The sequence below is a fragment of the Eptesicus fuscus genome, chromosome 5 (assembly GCF_027574615.1).
Source record: "Eptesicus fuscus isolate TK198812 chromosome 5, DD_ASM_mEF_20220401, whole genome shotgun sequence".
In the NCBI taxonomy this organism is placed as follows: Eukaryota; Metazoa; Chordata; class Mammalia; order Chiroptera; family Vespertilionidae; genus Eptesicus; species Eptesicus fuscus.
Genome location: NC_072477.1, coordinates 6,020,623 through 6,044,846, shown reverse-complemented (window position 1 = coordinate 6,044,846; position 24,224 = coordinate 6,020,623). Strand labels below are relative to the sequence as shown.

Below are 24,224 nucleotides of genomic sequence, written 5' to 3'. Positions count from 1 at the left end.
GAAAAGTGGGTGTTTCTCATTCAAACTCTTCCAGTCCATCAGTCCATCCCCGAGCTGAGAAGCTGAGCTAAGGAAGCATTTCCTGCTGGTGAGACTGAATGAATCCTGGAGTTTCCATTCCTGGGCCACAAGGGACCCCAGGAGGATCTGCCTCAGACCAGGCAGGAGCCTCCGGCCAGGTTCACTGTGTGATGAAACGCAGGAAAAGAGGTGGCTTAGAGGCTTGAGGAACAAACAAGAACCACAGGCATTAAAAAGCTTAACATTATGCGTTTATTATATCTTATAGAGCCATGTTATTATACATGCTTGGTGCTTCAAACTGGGTTACGTTAAATGTTTTTCCGGATGCAAAGCCATCTTGCTCGATGCTTGAGATGCGGATGCCTTAAATGCGATAATACTTCTGCATCTATGACCTATGAGCTAAGGAAAAACCAAGGACAATTCCAGAAATGGCAAAAAACATTTAAGAAAAAGATGCACATGAGACGCAACGCTAAGTCCTTGAGCCAGGGCCTACAGAAGTTACCAGAAAGCGAATAAAAACAATTGTTCTATGAAAATGACTTGACCTATCACCATCTGTAGATAATAGAGCCTCATAACAGTTACGGATATTGTAGAAAAGGTGGTTTGGTATCGATGCCTTTTTTCCCTCCATGTAAAGTACACGCAGACATCGTGCAGCCCCGCCCCCCCCCCCCCCAGAGCGCAGCCAACAGAATACAGCACAGCAACTGGCCCCTCCCCGTGACACCCCAATGCTACTTCTTATGGCGTCTGGGTGTCCTTAACGAGAAGCAGTCAATCTGGTCAAATCTGCCACTTTGTGGAAAATCACTGTGCTGTAGGATGAACGTGCTACCATCACTCTCACCCTGTGCAGACTCCCACATCCTGGCCAGAACCATGGGGCCAGGTGACCAGCTCATGGGAATTTGATTTACTTGCTGTCAACGTTCCCTTCCAGTTTTTATAAGAGCTGATCAAGTGTGTGGACAATATGCCACCTGCCTTCCCAGCTTACACCTCTCTGGCTCTCTGCTCACCACTTAGGCCTGGAGGTGACAAGCCCCCCACATGCGGAGGCACCTGACTGTTCCAGTCTGATGCTGCTGCTCTGAAAGGCCTGCACGGCATTGTCTTCAGCGACCAGGGACCTGAGCACAGCCCACACAGGAACCATCAAAGTCAACCAAGGTCAATACGTTAGGGGTAGGAGACCTAGCCACCCACTCAGGCAAAGTTTCTGAGCTGGCAAGAGGTGCCTTCTGCCATGTTGGAGAGCAGGCTGTGGAGCGCACGACCGAGCTGCAAGGGGGCAGAGCTGGGGTTAAAAGTTCGGGGGGAATGAATGTACCTGCTGGGCCTGACCGCTGACAAGGCGCACCTGCCGGTGGGTCCGAGGCCGTCCAGTGACAGGCAAAGTGCTGGCTTCGGCAGCCGGCGGAGCAGCTGCAAGGAAGCCTCGTGGCGTGGGTATGGCATTAAGTGGGTGCCTGTCGGCAGCTTCAGTTCTCACCACCTCTTTGACCCCTGGGATCCATGCTCTGGCTGGTGCCAGACGTCAAGAAAGCAGGAGAACGTAAGATGAATAACCCCGTCTTCCTAACCCATGCGATCCCAAATCAGTCAGATACAAGAAGTGACCAATTCTCTCTGCCTGTCATGGGGGTACAACGATCAGATTTCCAACTGAAAAGCTTCCGAGGGCCCGGTTTTCCTGTGCCACAGACAAATCTGAGATAAGTTACAACAGGTAAGTTTGCTAAGCAGATGGGGGGGGGGGGGGGGGCGCAGACAAAGCCCTCTGCCCACCACCCGCCTGACCTGCCCTGCGTCCCTCCGGGCTGCTCGCTGGATGGAAGTGTCTCGTTTGTGAAGAAACAAACCAGAATTCTGCTGGGAACATGGGCAGGCAGTGGGCTTCCTCTTCTGCCAAGGGTCTTACTTTACTCAAATTTAGTAAAATAAGTGACATGTAAAAGAACTGTACGTGAAAACCAGATAGAAAAAATAATCTTGATAGTCCTCAAATCCTCAGGTCTTGAATCTAGGCAAAGCACACAAACACCATATGAAACCAATAGTGTGAGTTCAATGTCACCCTGGAAAATAAATGTCACTCTGAGGTGACAGTTCTTTATACAAATATTATGCTTCCCCCTAACTTCACTACCAAAGAGGGGGGAAATAATAAGAAATCCAAAAATAGAAAACAACATCTTATTAAATGTAAACGTATCCTCTGGGCTCTTATATTACATATCCTACAAACATGCAAGTATCTCAGCTCAGATGTAGGAAAATATGTCTATCAGTATTACTTATAAATCAGGTTAACCCTCAAGACCACCAACTGACTCACTGTTCGAACACCATGTCAAAGTTTTGTCATGTACATCCTCAGCAAACTTAAGAATTTTAACCACAGCGACCTGGGTTTCAGTTACCCCCCGTGAGAACGACTCAGCTCTTTAACTGTCACTCACCTACTCGTTCTCTAGATGGGGGTTGAGTGTTCCGTCAACAAGGAACTTGGACAGTACATTTCTTCAACCTCCCCCCGCCCCCATTACATTCCTTTCAGAAACCAACTCTGCAGATGGAGAAGACACATGAACAGAGTCAAGGGGGGGTGATGACTTTTTCACTCAGAGGGATGGAAGAGATGACCAAAGGCATCCCCCTAGGGGTCAAGGCACGGGAAGAGGGACCAAGCTCCTCACAGGGTCCTGCTTCTGTAGGCCATAGGACAGAGTGGCTCTCTGGACTGCCAGCACGTCCCCACAGCACAAGGACAGTGCCAGGACGAGGCTCCGCGGTGGTGCAAAGCTAGGAAGGGTGATGCAGCTCCAGACCTAATATGCCCCCCAGGACTGCCTGCCTGCTGGCAGGAGGGAAGGAATGGGCGCTCACACCACGGGCACCTGTGGAGGCCTCCGCCCCAGGTCTAGCCAGACGCTCAGCTTCGAAGGGGAGCTCCATCATGGCTTACCTCGCCCCCGACTGCCAGATACAGCCACTCCTGGCTTATCGAGGGGACAGCTGGGCTCTTCGGATTAACTCAGTTCCAGCAAACTACTCACTCAATGGAAAACAGATTCTGAACGAATAAAAAAATGGTCTCAAGTTAAATTTTTCATTTATGAATCAGAAGGCACTTCGAAATTCCGGAGAGCCACAGTGTCCCTGCTCCTGGGCCACCAATCCTGCACAGGACCGGAGGAGGAGCTGGAGACAGGGCAACGTTTCTGACCTGACGTGTCCTGGACATCAGTTGAATAAATCTGGTTCAGCTAGTTTGTCGAGCACACAGCACAAAGACACACGGATGTTTGCATTCTGAATAAATGGGATTTTGCTGTATTGTGGCAGTTTATAAAATATTCTCATGGGTCTGATATTTGACTCGAAGTAAAATTCAAAAAATCATAACCATACATTTAAGAGGTCACAATGTGAGAGGCAAAGTACTCATTGAGTACAATTCTCTTAGCTGAATCACCTTGCCAATCAGTACTCAGTGTCCATTTAGAAGCATGAGATTAAGCTGCTGGCGCTCAACTGCTACATGTGCTAGCACTGAGGACTCCACTGCCAAAGGACCCAAGGCTCTCAACCACACAGCACAACCAGGGCCTGCCTCTGGCTGGGCGAGGACCTGCTGGAGCCGCCCAGAGGCGGCCTGAGCACTGGACACCTGCTTGTCCCTGCCAGGTAACACCTTACCTTGAGAACAAAGGCCAGGGTGCAACTGTCAGTCACATCTTTGCTGGGGGAGCAAAAATCAAAACCCAGTTGCCAAAGGGCCTGGTTGGGAGTCCTCTGAGGTAGTTCCTTAACTCGGGATGCCTGTTACCTACTCTCTCAGAACTCAGTCCATGCGGGAAAGTATTGAGATACCCATGCATTGCTTTAATCATAAGTCACTGTAACTGAGTGCAAAATAAAGGAAACTCGAGTTGCTTTATTTAGCTTCCAATTTCTGGGAGGCTCAAGAATTATAATTATTCTGGACAACCAAAGGAAATAAGACTGTGCTTACAGATCTTTTTCTGCCATATTCTTTCTGTAGGATTGCTATTTTATTGTTGCCCTTTCTGTTACATGGATGTACACACCAGGTGTTAAAAGGTACAATACATTCTACAACTGAGCACCACTTTCTGTAACTGAACAGGCAAAGAGATTACACTGAACATCAGCATCTGGCAGTATTTTTCGGAAAAAAAAATGTGACTAAAATGGGTTTAAATTGATTAACACTATTAAATCACATCTAATATTTGATACTACATGATTCAATACAGCTATACGATACAATTATACAAAATGTGTTAACATCAAAGAATACAACCAAAATTAAGATAGCAAACAAAACCTATATAACTTTTTTTTACAGGAAAATACTTTTGAAGTATGCATGTAACTGCCCATTCTTTTAAAGAAAATCTACTGCAAGCAAAGTTATCAACCTCCAGAAAAATCACACATAGCATTACTAAGCATATCCCCAAAAAGTGTACAATATGCACACTTGGAAAATACAAAATTAAAAAAATTGTAAGCAACAGGTGAGCTTCATATTTATAAGAATGTGAAAAGAAGTCCCATTTTTAGCACTGTTGTATAAAGAATTGTCTTTTGATGAGAAGTTCATGACTTGTCCTCATGTTGGGACCACACTTTACAAAACACCGTGTTTTGAAACGAGATTACAGAGCTAGATAGAGTCATATCTTAGCAATGTCATCTTATTAAAGTTTTTTAAATTTTTACTACTTTATCAAAACATGTCCCTTAAGTGTGTAGGATTCATTTTTAAAATTCTTTCCTAGAAACAATATACAAAGGAGAGGCATAGTTATTCCCAAACACACTCCTGGAAGATGCTTTCCGAGGTCCAGAAGGCTCTTCTCTCTCGTCTTCTCACTGGTTGTTTTTGGCCTTTGCATGTGTTAAGATGTGAGATTTCAGGTTAGTCGACTGAGCAAACTTCTTATTACAACCATCGAAGGGGCACACATAGGGCCTGTCTCCGGTGTGGATTCGCACATGTGTGCGCAAATTGAAGTCCAGTGAAAAGCGTTTCCCGCAGCCTTCAAACGTGCACTGCCGGGGAAAGACCAGAGAACCTGCTCAGTGACACAAGGACCCACCGCTGCGCTGGAGGGCAGCTTACTTCTTTGACCGAACACTTTCCTCCCTGCCCAGGGGAAATTGTCTAGCTGTTCTAGAATTAGTGGGCATGGAGCTCTAGCTCTGCGAGAACAACTCCTCAGACCCACAGGAGCGCCCTCCTGAACCATTTAAATATCAAGTAAGAGAAACACTTGGATCTCTCTAAATATTATGTTATGGTCCTAAAACTTATGTACAAAACAACACAGGAAAGCTTCTGGTGCCAAATCAAGAACCAGGTCAGGTTTACTGTCTGTACTGTGAGTTTGTTCCCTTGTTCATAGGCTTCTAAAATGAGACAAAATGTTAACTGTACTGACTCTCGTACAGTAAAATTTTAGAAGTCCCCTGCCAATTAGTGATTCAATATATTACTAACTACCCAAATTAAACTGCTTTGACCCCACCGTGGATGCACCCGAAATTTAGTTTTAGGCTTGCTCTTGAGCAATCCTTTCTCCTGATGTGACGGAGACTACAATGGTCTCCAGTATGTCACAGAGCAGCCCTCCTGTGACAGGACACCAGGCCATCTCTCCCTGAGCTGGAGCTGCCTGCCTACACTCGAGGTGTATGTGTATGTGTGGGGGGCGGGGGGGGGGGAGCGGGGGAGGGACTGGCTCTACCTGAAAGGGCTTCTCTCCAGTATGAACCAGTTGGTGCCGTTTTAGTTTTGAGCTCTCAACAAAAGCTTTGCCACACTCTGCACAGACGTGGACTCGGGGGCCGTGGGTGTGCAGATGCTTTCTCATGGCAGAGTTATCCCTGAACATCTTTGTGCAGCCCTTCAAACAGAGAGAGAAGCTTAGTGGTTCACACTGCAAAGTGCGACAAAGGGTCAACCACTGAACAGCCTTCACTGACACATTAAAACAAAACAACCCCCAGCCCCATTTTAATTTTACTTAGTATTACAGCAGAAATATTAAAATATTTAAGACAAAAAAAACAGACAGCTGAAAAAGGCCTTATCATTTAATGTAAACCCTTGTTTTACAGATGAGGAAACTGAGGCTTAGAGATGTCTTAAGTAGACTTGCCCAAGGTCACACTACTAATAGTAGCCGAGCTGGGAGTAGAACCCAACACCCTGGCTTCCAGCTATACCACCGCTGCCTCACCCAACTCCGTCCCCCACATGAAGTAACAGAAGCCCTGAGAAATAAATGGAGTTAAAATGACGGCAGTCCACCACTACCTTTGGTGGGCCCCATATTCTGTGCTGCAAGAATGGGCTGTCATTCTCCATCGCCTACTGTTCCCTCTTCTCTCTTTGCCTCTTTCCCCTTCTTGACAGAGAAAGAAGCAAGAGGGTCTCCAAGGAATGGCAACTACAGAAGAAATTTATTTTGTGAGACACTAGGAAAAGAAGCAGGCAAACTGATACGAGAGCGGGGCGGCAGATGGGAGGGTGGCGCTCAGAGAAGCATGTCCTGCCCAATTTCTTCTGCAGTTGTTGCCCAGTGATGGAGTGGGTGGGGGAAATGACAGACAGCACAACAGAGGACAGCACAAGCCAACCAGTGGACAGCTTCACAGGCAGAAGGGCGGGCAGGAAAAGCCACAGTTTTTTCACCTTGACCCCTAGGTTGAGTTTCCATTTAGAAGATGGGATTTTAAAGAAATAGACAGAGAAGCTAGAGAGATGGCAGGCACTCAAAGGCAGAACTGTTTTCAAATGCTTATCTATATTTTGGTCCCAATGAATATCACTTTACATTTCAAACGCTCCACACGAAGAGCATTAAAAGGAACAAAGAACTTGTGAGTTGCACAGTCATTAGAGGTGACACCTCAAAGGTAAATCTGTCCTACAACCCATCGTTTTAAAAAATTATTTATTCCATTAAAAAATTCTGCCCTTTGTTTTTCTGCACCTGTGTGATATTTTCTGTTAGTTTTACATCCAACTAAATTTGAAACCGACCCAAGCCAATACCTCAAAGTACCTTTTTGGGCTATCATTTTATTTTAAAGACTAAATCACATTTGAAAACAATTAAGTACTCCTTTAGTAACACACAATTAACAGAGTAAATTGTGAAGAAAATGACGAAGTCTTATTAAGCTTACTTTAGCAACATCCAAAATAATCCCCAAATTCTTGTAACGCACCTACAGTCCCAATAAAGTCCATGGGTGAGCACACAACCCAATGTCTAAGACTGACTTGTTAATGATCCAAAAAGAAATAAAATCCTAACATAGTATATTCAATATATAGTAATAATAAAAACACTAATGCCCTATAGTAACCCCATTTAATAGTATTTAAATTTAAGTGGCCTTTACTGAACAAAACTTACATTACAAAATATAGTCTCTTGAATTTAGACATCAAAGATTATATAGTTCCTCACTTAATCTAAAAAAATATGAAAACAGAAATAAAAAGTACAAATTTCTTATAATCTCTCTAAAACTTCATTACCAGTCTAATGAACACTTTTCCCCTAGCATTACTTACTTTATGAGGGCAAGCTATTGTTCTTGGAGCATCATCTTCTTTAATTTTTCTTGGCTTCATTCTTACCAAAAGAAAAAAGAGAGAGAGAGAGAGAGATTTGTAGGAGTGGGTAGACTCAACTGGCATAAATCATATAGTCCCTAAAATGTTTTCCTTACAGGTCCAAAAGCTAAGATTACAATATGCTTCCGTGCAGGGGAGGGACGAGACAACTCACATTCGGAATACCTATGCGTGTGAAGCTCTTCCCACTGGCCAGAAAAGAAGGATGATGTTCAGAAAGACCGGGTTGCTGCCTAGGGTCGCAATGCTAATGAGCTGGTGGGGCAGTTTAGGATGGCCATGCTGTGATCTGTGTGACTCAAATATCTGCTCCTTCCCCGGAACTCTTTAAAAGATACAAAAGATCAGCAGCCCAGATAAACAGAGGAAATCTAGTTGGAGTGAAACAATGTATCTAAGAGCAGTTGCTGTGATAACAGGGATGGCTTATACTCAGAGAAACAGATATGGGAGGCTCTTAAAAACATAGATCCCGTCCGCGCTGGCCGGTATGGCTCAGTGTATAGTTTCAGCCTGTGGACTGAGGGGTCCCAGGTTCAATTCCAGTCAGGGGCATGTGCCTTGGTTGCGGGCACATCCCCAGTGGGGGGTGTGCAGGAGGCGGCTGTTCGATGTTTCTCTCTCATGGATGTTTCTGGCTCTCTATCCCTCTCCCTTCCTCTCTGTGAAAAACAGGTAAATAATAATAATAATAATAATAATAAATATATTACAGCCAGCCTGCACTGGCTCAGTATTTGAGCATTGACCTATGAACCAGGAGGTCATGGTTTGATTCCCGTTCAGGACACATGCCCAGGTTGTGTGGGGCATGCAGGAGGCAGCCAATCAATGATTCTCTCTCATCATCTCTCTCTCTCTCTCTCTCCAAAATACAAATACTAAAATATATATAAATATATAAATATATATATATATCCTAACACAAATACTTAAAAAAGGGAGGGATCCACTCATACTGACAGAAATGACCTTTTAGATCACACACAGGTGTGATAGCTTGGAAAGGGAACCTAACTGCTGTTAACTGCAGTGCTGGCTACTTTAGGAGCCCCCGAGGGACTGGTGGACAGATGGGAACACCCGTATCTCTTCATTCTGCTTAATTTTTAGCACACTATTAAAAAAAAAAAAAATATATATATATATATATATATGAGCATTTCTTTAAAAGGACAGAGATGTCTGGCCCTGCTTGCGAGAGAGGAAGCGCAACAAGAGTTCTGATCCCGTGAGCAGCCAGATTGAGCTCTGCATGTAATTACTATCCAGAGAGCTTGCTGAGTGGGTAACTTACCTACCTGCTATTTCCACCGAGCCAACACTTGGTCTTTTGTCAGAACTTTCTCTCCAAATACTCCCTACAGAACTGTGTGTGGTGGAGGGGTGAGAAATTAATAAGAGTTCCTAGAAAAAAGATGTACATCTCTGGAACAAATGTTCTTTCTGTCCCTAGTTTTGCCATCTCACATCCTACAGGAGGATACATATTTAATGAACAACTAAGTCAATGATTCCTCACTAAGAGCCAATTGACCTCCACCTTTTTATTAGAGTTTTGCTGTCATCTTTGTAATTGCAAAGGCCCTAACGACATCCTTCTTCACCCTTCATCTGGGACAAGGACTAGCTTCTTACTTTATAAAGTCTAACTCAGGAATCACCTAAACTTTCCGTGCCCTGGAGGAGCAGAGGTGAAACAATTTATCTGGCAGCTATAACTTATTTCTAAGGAATTTGTTCAAGACTACAAATTTCCTGTTTTACATGACAACATTTTCAGTCCAGTATCCGACCCGTACCCCAACATTGTAGGTACTGGGCCTTTCTTGTACTTAAGAGAATTACCACATCAATTAGCAAATATTTTCTAAGTGCCTGTTGTGTACAAGGGCTCTGAGCTAGCCTTTGTTATTTTAAATACCACTCAATCCTAGAGTTTGGTTGGGTCTGAGTTCATAAAACTAGATAGGACAAAAATTTGATGCCACTGCGCCACCTGGAGGTTATATCAAAGTTTGAAAAACTATAGTGGTTTATATGAAAGGGTTCTACTCCAAATATCAATTAAAAAGAGTAATTAAGGCCCTAGCTGGTTTGGCTCAGTGGATAGCGTGTCAGCCAGCGGACTGAAGAGCCTCGGGTTTGATTCCAGTCAAAGGCCATGCCCAGGCTGCAGGCTCGATCCTCAATAGGGGGCGTGCAGGAGGCAGCCAATCAATGATTCTCTCTCATCCTTGATGTTTCTCTCTCTCTCCCCCTCTCCCTTCCTCTCTGAAATCAATAAAAAAAGATATATTTTTTTAAAAAGAGTATATCAAGAACCAAGCTTCAGTCTTCCCAATTAAGAATGTTTTTACCTTTGATGACCCCACTGACATGTTCTAGGTCTGGACTCTAGAGATAGCTACACTACTGAGTGCCTAAATTCATAAAATGGTCCTCACCTAAAGAGCGTCAATTTTACTGCCGGCAAATTCTCTCAATAAATCATTTTTTAAAAATGCCCATTGGAATGACAAAGAAGTCTTACAGACAATCTTTTCCCTGACCCACCCATCTTGGGGTCTGAATGTGGCAGCAGTGGAGGTCCCTGTACCAGGAGGGCAGGTGTGGCTCAGCTGAGTTTCCACACCCCATACATTTTCTTAGATTATTCCTAGGAACTGCATCTTTAAAAACATGATAAACTTTAAATACACACAAAAGTAAAGAGAATGGTGCCATGTACTCAACTCTTAATTTAAAAAAATGCTATTTATTGAGTGTTCCCTTCCTTTAAATGTCATTTTCAAAATGTGTGCAAGTTTAAAATGCATTTGGACAAAAAGGAAGTGGAAGGTGTTTAATTGCAGCCACTCTTAAGCTGCTTGGCAAATCAGCCTACTTCACTCAGAGCATCAAATGAGGCAGTAAATGCTGGTACCTTTTACACTCTATTCCAATGCAAACGCTGGGAAAAGGTCATTTCCCAAAGAAGTATACTTGGAAAGAGTTTTGTGAATAAAGACTAAAATCTTCACAGCACCAATTTACATATAACTTGCAAACAAAAAATACATATTCTATATTTGAAATCCAAAAATTGTAAAAAAAAAAAAAAAAAAAAAGACTAAAATCATATTACTACCATTTTGAATATCTTCTTGACTTGCCCAAAGTAGACAGAAGTAGCCAGGATTGGAGTTTTCATGGACTGTGATACTTTACAAAGATCTTTTGATCCAAAGACGACAATGACAACACCAAAGGCACTACAAATGAGACGGAATGGGATGTGCGACTTGATGCTGACTTGTACTAGTTTCACGACCTTGAGCAAATTACTTAACTTCTCAGCCTCAGTTTCTTACTCTGTAAAAAGGTATAACACTGCCTACTTTAGAGCTGTGAAGGTTAAAAGTTGCACATTAAACTCTTGGGAAATGATAGCTATTATTTTCACCAGCTGGCTGTGTGTTAAATGGGCCTAGCTAAAAATGAGTTAATTCCTTAAAAAAAAAAAAAAAAAGCCAGTAATACTTAACAACCCAAGTCTAGTGCTCCACCGAACCACCCTTTCAACTAAAGGACCGTGAGACTGGAGAAAGAGGCACCGGTAAAGTAAAAGGCCTCCTCGACGTGGTGGAAATTATATGAGGAGCAGGTACCAACAAGAGGTGTTTCCCTTTCAATTAACATGGAGAACCCGCTCCCTATGACATGATTGCTGTCTCATTCTGCATCTGTGGAAGGAAGACATGGTCAAGATTGGACTCCAGGACCAGAAACTGTAGCAATTTCCTGGTATGATTTCCTGCAGGGCATTGAGTAAACCAGAAGTTCCAGTCAAGTTAAATCTGCAATGTCCCAGAGCCGAGATTACATTTCTGAAGCAATGATTCTTGAATGAAAATAAGCCTCTTGCCTGCAAAAGCTTACTTGACTTCAGACTGGAACCACCAATTGTGACCTGTGCTGACAGGACAGGTTCCTGTGTAATACAGTAGCGTTTGCAAGCATGGTAAAGAACTATAAAAAGAATAATGCTACCTTAGACAAGTGAGACAACATTTGTTAAATGAATTATCTCCTAAATAACAGTGCATATTCATGTGATGATACTGAAGAGATTTAAGGTACTTTCAGCTCCATGATCACATTCACGTTAATCCTGTGATTAAAGTCGCAGGATGGGAAATGAACAACAAAATAACCAACCTGGGACTAACTTAAGCACTCTTTATTCTGATCTTTCTAGACCAAAAGTTTCCAAAGGGCTAACTTTAGTTAATGAAAAATGCACAAAAGTTGTCCATTTAATCAGGAACAGAATTTGCCAGGTCCCACCCACTGACCCTTTTGGAAGAATTTACTAAAAAGACATTTCAGGAAATAAATGATCCATAGCTCCACCTTTCAAATACCATGACTTCCAAGTGTAAGTCATTATTATACTTGCCCACATACTAACTGATTTACTAAGCAGTCTAGGGTCAGTGCAGCAGGAGCCTAAAACATCCTGTGGTGTGTTGCAAGTCCAGTGCAAAATCCCTGCACCCAGTATATGAGGAGAAAAGAGCAGCTACCACACCTCCTTAAGCCAGCAGCCAAATCACAAGAGGAAGTGGATGAAGAGTGGAGGCCAGCAAAACAAGTTCTGTGGATCTTTATAAGCAAACAAGATGGGGTCTGGCCCACAGTTTGAAACTTGGTGCCTTCAGCTTTCAGAGTCTCAGTCACCAATTCTGGGGACTCTGGGAAATCCCATTCAGCTGTTGTTACTCACATTCTCAAAATAGGGCATTCCTGGCTCAATATTTCTCACCACCACTACTGTCTAATTAGAGATTTGCTCCGTTTTACATGATCTTTTCAAGATACCATGGGAAATGGGAGTGAGAATGAGCTCAACCCTATACACTTCATATACATTGTCAAGGTGAGCAAGATCTCATTCTATTGTATATAAGGGAAATCTTGAGCAGGTTGGCCATAACAGAAATGAACACATGCTATATTCAGGTGATCACGTAAATACTACTTACTACAGAACTTAACTATGTGCCAGGATCACCCTGCTTGCTCTAGAAATCCAAAGGAGTACCCATAAGAACCTTCTCCTACAGTGAGTCAAATGAGCTCTCTTCAAATACTGTCAAGTAGTATGCCCCATTTTTATGCCATTGCTTTCCCTCATCCTGGCCCCCTTTTCAGGGAGTTTCTGATTTATCTTTTCATTTTTAGAAGCCTCCCATACTACCAAAATCTTCTAGCTTCTTACTCATTCTGTCCACTACTGAATGAGATACTTTTAAAAAATATATATATTTTATTGATTTTTTTTTTACAGAGAGGAAGGGAGAGGGATAAAGAGTTAGAAACATCGATGAGAGAGAAACATCAATCAGCTGCCTCCTGCACACCTCCTACGGGGGATGTGCCTGCAACCAAGGTACATGCCCTTGACTGGAATCGAACCTGGGACCCTTGAGTCCGCAGACCGACGCTCTATCCACTGAGCCAAACCGGTTAGGGTGAGATAGACTTTTCCTGTACCAAACTGCCTCTTGCCAAGCTGTCTTCTTGGTTTTCTTTTCACTGTATTCTTTAGGAAGTCTTCCTTTTGATGTTCACTCTCATTTTACTAGAATAGATCCTCAAGTAACCTCCTCGGAAAGCATGCACGCAACATAATAAAACAAATCTTGTATTTGATCGATAGCTTTGCTGGATCAAGAATTCTACATTTAAAATTTTTCCTCAGAAACCTCAAAACACCGTTCCACTGTCAGATAATTTCTTGTTATCTATTGCTGTTGAAGAAGAGTCTCAATCATTCTTTTGTAGAGGAGCTATCTTTTCTCCCTCAAAAGTTTTTAGGTTCTTTATCCTTAGTGTTTTGAAATTTCATAAATGGTACCTTTAAGATATCTGGTACCTGGGTCCTCAGAAGGAAGATCTCAGGGAGCCCTGATACAGAGGCAAACCACTTGGGAAGCGCAGAGGCTTCTATTCCACAACAGTGACACGTGTCTCCTGGGTTTAGGGCCGAAAGACCCTGGGCTTTCTGTTCAGAGGACTGGGAGCAAGCTTCCAGATCAGCGGCTCTGATTCTCCCGCAAGGTCAACTGCGCCAAGGGTTGTCCACTGCTCACTACCCACAGGTTCTCTTTCTGCAACACTCTGCTCCTCCACGAGGTCACATCACAATGTACATTTTAGTGCTGCATTCCTCCCTCCCTGGCCTCCTGCAGACTATTGGCTCTCTCCATGCTGTGCTCACCTACCCGAGTCTCCTCCTCCTCACCTGAATGATCCCCTGGTACTTCCCTGTTTCCTCTTACCCTCTGAATACCAGGGCTTTCCAAGGACTTCCTGAGGAGTCTTTTCCCTCCAAAACATCTCCCTCAGAGAGCTGACTTACCTAACACTTCCAGGCTTTCAGCCACCCATCAGCCCCAACTTCCCAAAACCACCTCAAGTCCAGAATGGATGTTTCATTAGTACCTAAAATCAAACGCTGCCTTACCCTGAACCCCAGACCAGCACCGTCTCTCCATTTCCCATCATCTAAGGCAGGCGTCCTCAAACTACGGCCCGCGGGCCACATGCGGGTGTTTTTGCCGTTTTGTTTTTTTACTTCAAAATAAGATATGTGCAGTGTGCATAGGAATTTGTTGATATGTGTGTATTTTTCTCTATAACTAGTTTCACTGGACAGGAGAACAGTGTTGGAACCCTTGTTAAAACAATGGAATTCTTAAACTCATTTATTTATTAACATGTGGGGAAAACTGAGGCTCCAAATGGCAAGAGGTCGCCCACCTTGTTTTTGGCAGGGCTGGGAGGAGACACTGGATACTCCAGGGCCTCCAGCTCCTTCCTACTCTGCTCTCGAGAGAAAGAAAAGAAGGTGCCCCACTCTGTCCTTAAGAGTAAGATCACAGCCCTAACCGGTTTGGCTCAGAGGATAGAGCGTCGGCCTGCGGACTCAAGGGTCCCAGGTTTGATTCTGGTCAAGGGCATGTACCTTGGTTGCAGGCACATCCCCAGTGGGAGGTGTGCAGGAGGCAGCTGATTGATGTTTCTCTCTCATTGATGTTTCTAACTCTCTCTCCCTCTCCCTTCCTCTCTTTAAAAAATCAATAAAATATATATTTAAAAAAAAAAGAGAGAGAGAGAGTAGGATCACAGATTTCATTCTTCCTGACCCAGCCCTTACTAAATTTCCTGGGTGGTTCCAGGCTCCATTCAACCTCAGGCAGGGGAAAAGAGGACCCTCTGCTCCAGAGTTTATTAGTTCATTTCATTTTACTTAAAATTTTACATCTCTGTAAACTTTTCTATGCCCTTGTAAAAACTGCCCAACAATACTGGAAAATAAATAATGGAAAAAGGGCAGAAGTTTCTAAAGGGAACTCGGCCTGTTTTAGGCAAGACAAACATCCAATGGATTCAGACCTTCCTTGCTGCTTACCTCTTCACAGTCATAGGGTCCCAGCCATGAATACCTGAACTCTTCCTGTCCCACCAGCTTACATTAACAAAATGCTGGGAGCTTCCCTAGTGCCCCAGTGAATCACGAACGCAGGAAATCCTCTCTAGTGGTCAGCTGTACACAGTAATAAAGACCCAGGTCTCCTGTAGCTTAGCCCAGGACAACACACTGCATATGAAACTTACAGGAGCAGGCCAGGGGACGGTGTAAAGATATCCATTACCAAACAAATTATGTCCAATTTACTTATTCACAAGCAATGTCATTTATGGAATTAAAGAGTATTTACTTCATCTTATTGTCTTCAAGGATCAAAAATGGTGCCACTCACATTAACAGTATAGTTACTATTAAAAATAAAACCAACTGCTTTTGTTTTCAAATGTTTCCCCCTAGAGCAAAAATACAAACCACCATTGTAACTTAGGCACAAAAAAATACAGCTGACAACACTCAAGTAAGATGAAAAGGAAGTTCTTGTAACTTACCTAGCAAATTCTGCCAGTTGTTTGGGATCTGAGAGGTCAATGCCAGGTATCCCTCCAGGAGGAAGTTTCTTTCCTGTCATGTACTCTGAATAATCAGGAGGTGAGTTCTCCCCAATGATCTGTTCTTCAACCACCGTCTCATGGTCAATATCTTTTTTTTCATCTGAAGCATACCAAAAGATGATCTTAGCTAAGTAAAAATGTCTATGTGGGCAAATACATTTTAAAAACTATATAAAGTGTTTTCATTAGCAGCTTCTTAAATGGGAGATTTATAGCCACACCTTAATTTCTTAAGCACCCAGTCTTTTTCCTTAATCTCTTAAAACCCCATTTTTGCTTAAAGGTCACCAAAATCTTCAATGCCAAACCCATCGGGTCTGTCTCTGAATGCTCCTTCCCAGCCCACGGGGCGGTTCCCCAGCACCTGCTTCCCTGAATTCATCCACTTCTCTCTCTGGCTTATCTTCAGCTTCTTGCTTCTCCTACCACCTCTCTCAGAGTTCTGCTTTGGTCTATCACACACATTTCCTGTTAACCACCAACACTGCAACAAGTCTCACTTTATAGCCTTCACCTCAGGTAGACTCCTGCCTACCTCTCCAGCCTCCTCATTCTTCACTCTTCTCTCCTCACTCTGCTCAACTCTATTGGCCTTTTAGTTTCTCAAATGCAGCACGGCTCAGCGCCTTTCCTCTGCAACTCGCTCTTGACTGTGACTTATAACTAACACCAGACTGCCAGCCCCTCCAGGACAGGGGTGCTGGTCAGTCCTGACCCCATGTATCCGCAGAGCCTTGTTCAAAGTCTGCACATGATTGGCCCTCAATGAGCACCTGGCCTGAAGAATGTAGGACACATCTCTAACTCATGTGTTACCATCATCTCAAATCCAATAGGGTAAAGGAATATTGATCCCCATAATTAATCTCCTGTATCACAGACATCAAATCCTATTGATCATTTTTAAAAGGTCTTCTCTCCCTTTCTCCTACCACCATCACTTTAGTTCTAATCATGTTCTGCTCTAGTGATGCTCCAAAGGATAAACTGATACAGAAAATAAAACCTAATACACTTTCACGGGTAGTGCCTCAACAGAGTATGTATAAACTACTTCAGCCTGGCACTCTGGGTCCTATGCTGTCTAGTTTCATTTTAACACATCTAGGCTCAACCTCTATTTCTCCTGTACACGTGACCCTCCATACTCCAACCAGCCATTTCCCACAGGTTAATTCACAAGTGCCTGGCAAGATACTCCATAAGCAGGTGTTCCCCTCTCGGCTCTCTCTAATTCCAGCCTACCTCTGAGCTTCCCATTCTTACTTTCAATTTCTATATTATTTATTGCTATTAACACTACCAAACACTAAAATCATGCTGTTGGGAGTTTTTGTCGGCCTCTCTCCTAAACTGGAGGGAAAGGCCCAGAGCCCAAACCAGCCTTCTACAGCTCTGGTGCCTAAAAGCAGAAAATAAGTGCTCCAAAAACACCATGTTAACGGAAATGTTCTTTTTCTCCACCAAAGTGATTCACACACAGCTGGAGCACTAGAACTTTCAGAAGTGAAAGCTTGGTTGTCCAACTCTTGCATTACCTTCCACCAGTTTGTTAAAATCCATGACCGAAAACCAAACCAAATTCACTACCAAAAACAGCACATAGCTGTTTAGCTAGCACCCTGCTCTCTGACACCAGACGTGAGGGAAAGATACAAGTAGAACAGGTAGGTTCATTTGATTCAAGTTCCGCTCCTCTCAACAATGAAAAGCACAGAATACAACTGCTTTAAACTTTAAGCGCCTCTCTTCGCCCATCACTCTCCATTTCAGGAACTCTTGTTGGTCATTACAAGGAATTGCAGAATAGAACAGCAGCAGACATTTCACTGAATGTGTGTGTGTAGGCACTAGTTTAATCACACATACATCACCCTACAAAGTGGGAAAATTAGCAACTGCATTTTACAGAGGAGAAAGATGAGGCACAGAAAAGTCAAGTCAGTAGCAAATGTGAACTCATGAAGTCTAAGACCGTGTGCTTAGCCGTTACGCTCAGCTGTCTCTTATTTGGAACCAGAAAGTACTAGATAGAACTGTGCACCTGAAACCTGGATAATTTTGTTAACCAGTGTCACCCCAATAAAATTAATAAAAAGGAAAAATAAAATAAACCACTTGGCACAATGCCTAGCAAAAACAAACACAAAAAACACTAGATAATATCTCCCGGGTTACCCATTGAGAGATGAAGAATATCCATCCAGGAATGAAGGGGTCTAAGAAAACAATAGCTGGGTATATTAATAAGAAAGTTCAAGAAATGTAGTTATTGATCGTAAGTCACGAGGCTGGGGTTCTGCACTGTGACCAGATTCTTTCATCCCTCTTCTTTTCTTAGGGCTGAGGCGATTCTTTCACCTCCAATCTCTCCAACTCACACGACTGCTACTATGCATCAACCAACTTTCAAGTGGCACAGAAACACATTGGTGGGCAGGGAAGCTATTTTTCTTCACTGATGTTTTATGTTTCTGATATTAGAATGATACCAAGACTCAGAAACATTGCTGCTCTGAGCAAGCTACGGATGAAAGCACATCTCAAGTATGCTGGGGCAGAAAAAGACTGACCTCCTGGCATAAAGAAGTCAGGCTAGGCCCTGACCGGTTTGGCTCAGTGGATAGAGCGTCGGCCTGCAGACTCAAGGGTCCCAGGTTCGATTCCGGTCAAGGGCATGTACCTTGGTTGCGGGCACAACCAAGTTGCGGGCACACTCCAGTGGGGAGTGTGCAGGAGGCAGCTGATAGATGTTTCTCTCTCATCGATGTTTCTAACTCTCTATCCCTCTCCCTTCCTCTCTGTAAAAAAATCAATATAATATATTTAAAAAAAAAAAGAAGAAGAAGAAGTCAGGCTAAATCACTCGCTGTATTAGTTCAAACCGTGACTAAGGGCTTCCTATGTGCCTGGCATTGTTCCATTTCTGGCTGTTCAGGAACAAAAGCCAGAAACAAAACAAAGTTTTTGCCCTCTGTTCTCAAGATCAAGGTGCCAGCCAATTCAGTGCCCAGCAAAGGCCCTCTTCAAATGCTTTCTTGCTGTGTCCTCACATATCCAGAATTCCTGTCTCTTCCTATAAGAGCACTAATCCCATTCACCAGGGCTCTATCCTCATAACTTAATTAGTTCCCAAAGGCCCTAACCCTAACATAGGGATTAGGGCTTCAGTTTCTGACTTTTGGGGTGACACAAACAGAAGTCAAATGAGGAAATACGTAAGGCTCAGTTCTTAGTTTCAATATTCAAGATGAAGCACGGGGGGTGAGGGGGAAGGACGACACTAAGATGATTAAGAATTAGAATACAGCCCTGGCCTGGTGACTGGGTTGGTTACAACGTTGTTCGGATACACCAAGCTTGTGGATTCAATTCCCATTGGGCACACACAAGAATCAACCAATGAATGCATAAATGGACGAAACAACAAATCGATGTTTCTCTCTAAAATCAGTAATTTTTTTTTTTTAATGAACAAAATAAACCCAGAGCAGAGGCTGGCAAGATTTTACAATCTCTAGGAACAGCCTGTGGGTCAAGCTCGGCCTGTTCCACACCACTCATTTTCATTTTTTCCTTTTTATCCTCACTTGTAAAAATTTTGGTAAAAGATATTAACACAGCCCCAGCCGGTTTTGCCCAGTGGATAGAGCTTCAGCCTGTGGACTGAAGGGTCCCAGGTTCGATTCCGGTCAAGGGCACATGCCGGGTTGTGGGCTTGATCCCCAGTAGGGGGTGTGCAGGAGGCAGACAATCAATGATTCTCTCTCATCACTGATGTTTCTATCGTTCTCTCCTTTCCCTTCCTCTCTGAAATCAATAAAAATGTATTTTAAAAAATGATATTAACATAATATTTAACTCTCTGTAAATGTGCAATTCAGTACCATTAAGTACATTCACAATGTTGTGTAACTATCACCACTATCTATACCCAACACTTAATTGCCCCAACAGAAACTTGGTACCCATTGAAAATAACTCCTCCTTCTCCAGCCTCAGGTAAGCTCTATTCTACTTTGTTTCTATGAATTTACCTATTCTAAGTATCTTTTATTAGTGGATCCATACAGTACTTATCCTTCTGTCCCTGGCTCATGTCACCGAGCATGTTTTCAAGATTTATCCCATGTTGTAACACGTATCAAAAATTTCATTCTTTTTCATGCTTGCATAATATACCTGTATGGGCATACCCCATTTTGTTTATTCATTCATCTATTCATGGACACTTAAGGTTATTTCCATCTTTTAGCTACTGTGAATAACAGAATGATGGGTGTACAAATATGCCTTCTATTTTTATAAATAAAATTTGATTGGAACAGTCATACATTGTTTACATACCTCCTATGGCTGCTTTCCTGCTACAATGACACATGGAGTTGATTAGTTGTTGCAACAAAGATTGCAAGATTTTCAAAACCTAAAGTATCACTATCTAACAATTTTACAGAAAAGGTTTGGTCTATTTAATGAGATTTCACTTAGGAAAAAATGGAATTAAACCACAGTGGAAAGCCTTATATTTGAAAAAAGAAACAATTTTTGATGGCGAGATTACTAAACAATGGTGTTTACTACCAAAAAAAGGACATCTGTCAAGTCTTAACATCTGTCAAGGTTAAAACAGATTAGAGTGAAGTTTTATTTTGGAGGAGGAATTAATATGACTGGGCAATGACTTTGATGCCTGGGGGCAGGATAAGAATGTTGAGTTTCTTGTTTCCATTTCTTGGAGGATGGTGTATTACCAGCTAATATGGAGGACAATGGGGGGAAGAGACTGCAGGAGCAGGTCTGGAGTTCCACTGAGATCTGTGTGACACCCAGTGGACAGACCTCAAGGAGGCACTTGGAGATGCAACTGTGGAGAAGAAATCTAGGTTGGAGAAATATATGGGAATCAATGGCATACAGACTGTATTTAAAGCCACCAAAGTATAGAATATTATCTACTGAAAAATATATAGACAAAGAGAGAACTCAGAACCAAAATCCAGATAATTCCAATGTTGAGAATGAGGAAGACTCTGCAAAGGAGACTGAAGAGGTATGTCCAGATGTAGGGAGAAAACTAGCTTTGTCTACTGAGACTTTCACTCAGTGACACACCAAGTACAAGTGGTTCACAGTGAAGGCAGTCTCTCCCAAGTACAGACAGTAAGAGCATGGTCTGTGCATAATTTAAAAACTGATTAGAAGTCAGTCTGCTTTTGATTACCAACATACACCCGCATTTCTAAACAATGTCAGTGATACAATATTCTTGCCTTAAAAAAATCTTGTTGGTCCAAGTTCCAAATAATTGCTGTGGTTATGGTATACTTCCATGTTTTTTACTTATTACTTAATAAGCAGTGTATTAAATACCTGGAAATAAATTCGGAAAACTTGAAGACTGATGCACAGAAATTGTAAAGAGGGTCATTAACTCTTCAATAACAAAATGCAAAGAAATAAAATATTTACATAGAAAAAAATTATATTCTGAAGAGAGATTGCCAGAGAAATGACAAAAGATGCTGGGTTCTTTGACCAGGAGAAATCAAAGACAATGTTTGTCTCATTTTCACCAAGTGCTGGGCACATATTAAAATAACAGATCAAATAATGTCAGTGTTTGTTATTAGCCATTTTATTTGATTTTTGCAAAAGAAAATATTCAGAAATCTTTGCCAAATAGAAATTTATGATGCTCTAAAAGAGAAATTAATATTTTATTAATTTAATATGTTCAAAATAATAATGTAATATGTTCAAAAAATATAGTAGTAAAAAGTTACTCATTTCTTTTTCTTACAATTTTATTGTAAAATGTTTTACAAATGCTTTGCCTATTGCTTAGCAGCGAGTCTCTGTCCCATTGAGATAACACATTCAAATAAAGAAGACTTTCACTGGCCACATATTCATTTCTATGGAAATAGATTCGCCATATAGAGGGAAAAGATGTTAACTGATCCACTCTCAATGTCAAATGTTATGTACACACACTATTGAGCTGTACTTACTGGCAACGGGGTGATAGCAATACCCATCTAGGTAAAGCATGTTAATGAAGCAAAGTATCTAAATCTGCTTTAAAAACTTTTGTATACAGTTGATCATTAAACAACACAGGCTTGAACGGCACAGGTTCACTTGTATGCAGGTTTTTTCAATAATACCTGTTACTATTTTCTGTAGGAAGCGGTTATAGGGTTAAGCCTGGGACTGACCTGTGGCAGGATCACAAACAAGTTCGTTTGGAGGGCAGACCCCTCCCAGCATAATTAAGCCTGATCCTGTAACTGATCCCTAGATCTTTCCTGGGTAGCTAGTGGGCTGTGGGAGGGGCAGCAAGTGCTGCCAAAACAAGTGAAACTTACAACAACATTGTTAATTGCCTTGTTTGTCCCTGATTATAAATAAAGCCTCAGCTTTGCAGTCTGGATCTGTTCTGTGGCCTCAGCCAGGCACAGAAAGATAGCTTTCAAATCTATCTCTCCTCTCTTTATTTCTAATATTTCTCAATCCCTGGCTGCCTCCACTTAGAACCGGTTCGTTCATCTCTCTTTCCGCAGAAAAGGGAGATCCCCGCCATGTTTGGCCCCGGCCGCATCAGGCCCCCGCAATTTTCTATCAGAGGTGGGGAGTACATGGAATTTCAACTGTGCGGATGTGGCACACATGACCTCTTCTTGTTCAAGGGTCAATTATGTGTATACTAGGTATACATACTCTCTGGAGTTTTCCTAGAGGGTGGACTTAGTTAACTACCCCTTCATTGTTTCAAGGAGACAGGGTCAATCCACATTAGAAGTTTCATTGCAATGAGTTTCTATAACCAGTGTTAACTTAAATTTAAAATTGTGATTACTAGAACACAACTGGGCAAAGCACATTAAAACCTATGTCACAATGCTCAGCTGGCGTGGCTCAGTGGTTCAACGTTGACCTATGAACCAGGAGGTAACAGTTTGATTCCCGGTCGGGGCATATGCCTGGATTGAAGGCTCAATCCCATGCAGGAGGCAGCTGATCAATGATTCTCATCATTAATGTTTCTATCTCTCTCTTCCTCTCTGTAATCAATAAAAACCTATTTTTTTAAAAAACCAATGTCACAATTCCTATATGAAAAAAGCTGAGAATGCAAGGCACTGCTTCATACGGATAGTAGGGTGGTGGGGGAAGTTATATTGAGAACTTCTCATCAAAATTGTGGATTGGTCATGGGTCACTAAGCTCTGGTCAAACACAAATGACCTGCTACAATCAGACCAAAATTTAGTTTAATGGCCTAAAATGGAACATGGAAAAGCTAGCCAATGCCACCCATAAATGGGACACACATTTTTAATTATTTCAGCAGGATAATCAATTCATTCACATTTTAAAGATATTCTCTATTTTTTGCATATGAAACTATTCAAAGGGTAGAAAAGTTGTATAAGTCCATTTCTCATCTATGCCTTTTCCTTCTATGTTAGCAAAGCTATAATCACTGAAAGTCTAGTTTGAGAGGCAAAGCAAAGAGACTCAAAAGAATTTACAGTCCAAAAGGTATGATTAAGGAACTAAATGAAAAGGCTGGGAGCATTCTACAGGTCTCCAGAGAAGAGGTGAAAAAGTGGAGTCTCGCCCTACGTTTTGCTCAGTGGATAGAGCATCGGCTGGCGGACTGAAGGGTCCAGAGTTCAATTCTGGTCAAGGGCACATGGCCAGGTTTCGGGCACGATCCCCAGTAGGGGGCGTGCAGGAGGCAGCCGATCAATGATTCTCTCTCATCATTGGTTTTTCCTCTCTCTCACTCCCCCTCCCTTCCTCTCTGAAAGCAATAAAAATATATTGAAAATATAAAAGATAAATAAGGACTGTTTCTGGGCTATTTAAAAAGTGCAGTCTCGCCGAAACCGGTTTGGTTCAGTGGATAGAGCATCGGCCTGTGGACTCAAGGGTCCCAGGTTCGATTCCGGTCAAGGGCATGTACCTTGGTTGCGGCACATCCCCGGTAGGGGGTGTGCAGGAGGCAGCTGATTGATGTTTCTCTCTCATTGATGTTTCTAACTCTCTCTCTCTCTTCCTCTCTGTGGAAAATCAATAAAATATATATTTTTTAAAAAGTGCAGTCTCACCTGCCCTCCATGCTCCAACTAAACTGGCTTTGTGTGATTCAATGTCTGATATAAGGTACATGATAGCCCTGGCAGGTGTGGTTCAATTAGTTTAGAGCTGCATCCTGTACAATGAAAGGTCACTGGTTTGATTCCAGTCAGGGCACATGCCAGAGTTGTGGGCTTGATCCCCAGTAGGGGATGTGCAGGAGGCAGTCGATCGATGTTGTGCTCTCACATTAATGTTTATCTCTCTCCATCTCCCTTCTTCTATCTCTAAAAAAATAAAAAAATATTTTTTAAAAATATCTCTTTCCTTCAAGAGGCCTTTCCCTTCCTATTCCTGAACCTTGCTGGTTTCCTTGGTTAATGAATAA

At 42.5% G+C, this 24,224-nt stretch overlaps 1 protein-coding gene across 4 annotated transcripts in view; it reads right to left on the bottom strand.

Annotated features, from left to right (window-relative positions):
* Window positions 1–250: 250 nt before the first annotated feature.
* The window catches only part of YY1 (YY1 transcription factor), a 32,994-nt gene continuing 9,020 nt past the window's right edge, over window positions 251–24,224 (bottom strand). Inside the window, exons 2-5 of one of the 4 annotated variants that reach the window (XM_008154773.3) lie at window positions 15,686–15,848; window positions 7,655–7,715; window positions 5,814–5,972; window positions 3,954–5,118 (exon numbers count right to left, since the gene is read on the bottom strand). In XM_008154773.3, the coding sequence (XP_008152995.1) occupies window positions 4,936–5,118; window positions 5,814–5,972; window positions 7,655–7,715; window positions 15,686–15,848 (566 nt within the window). In that variant the 3' untranslated portion in view covers window positions 3,954–4,935. Of the gene's footprint in view, window positions 427–3,953; window positions 5,119–5,813; window positions 5,973–7,654; window positions 7,716–7,871; window positions 8,043–15,685; window positions 15,849–24,224 lie in introns of those variants that run through there. The other 3 variants (XM_028130046.2, XM_054715772.1, XM_054715771.1) reach the window with 3 other exon arrangements.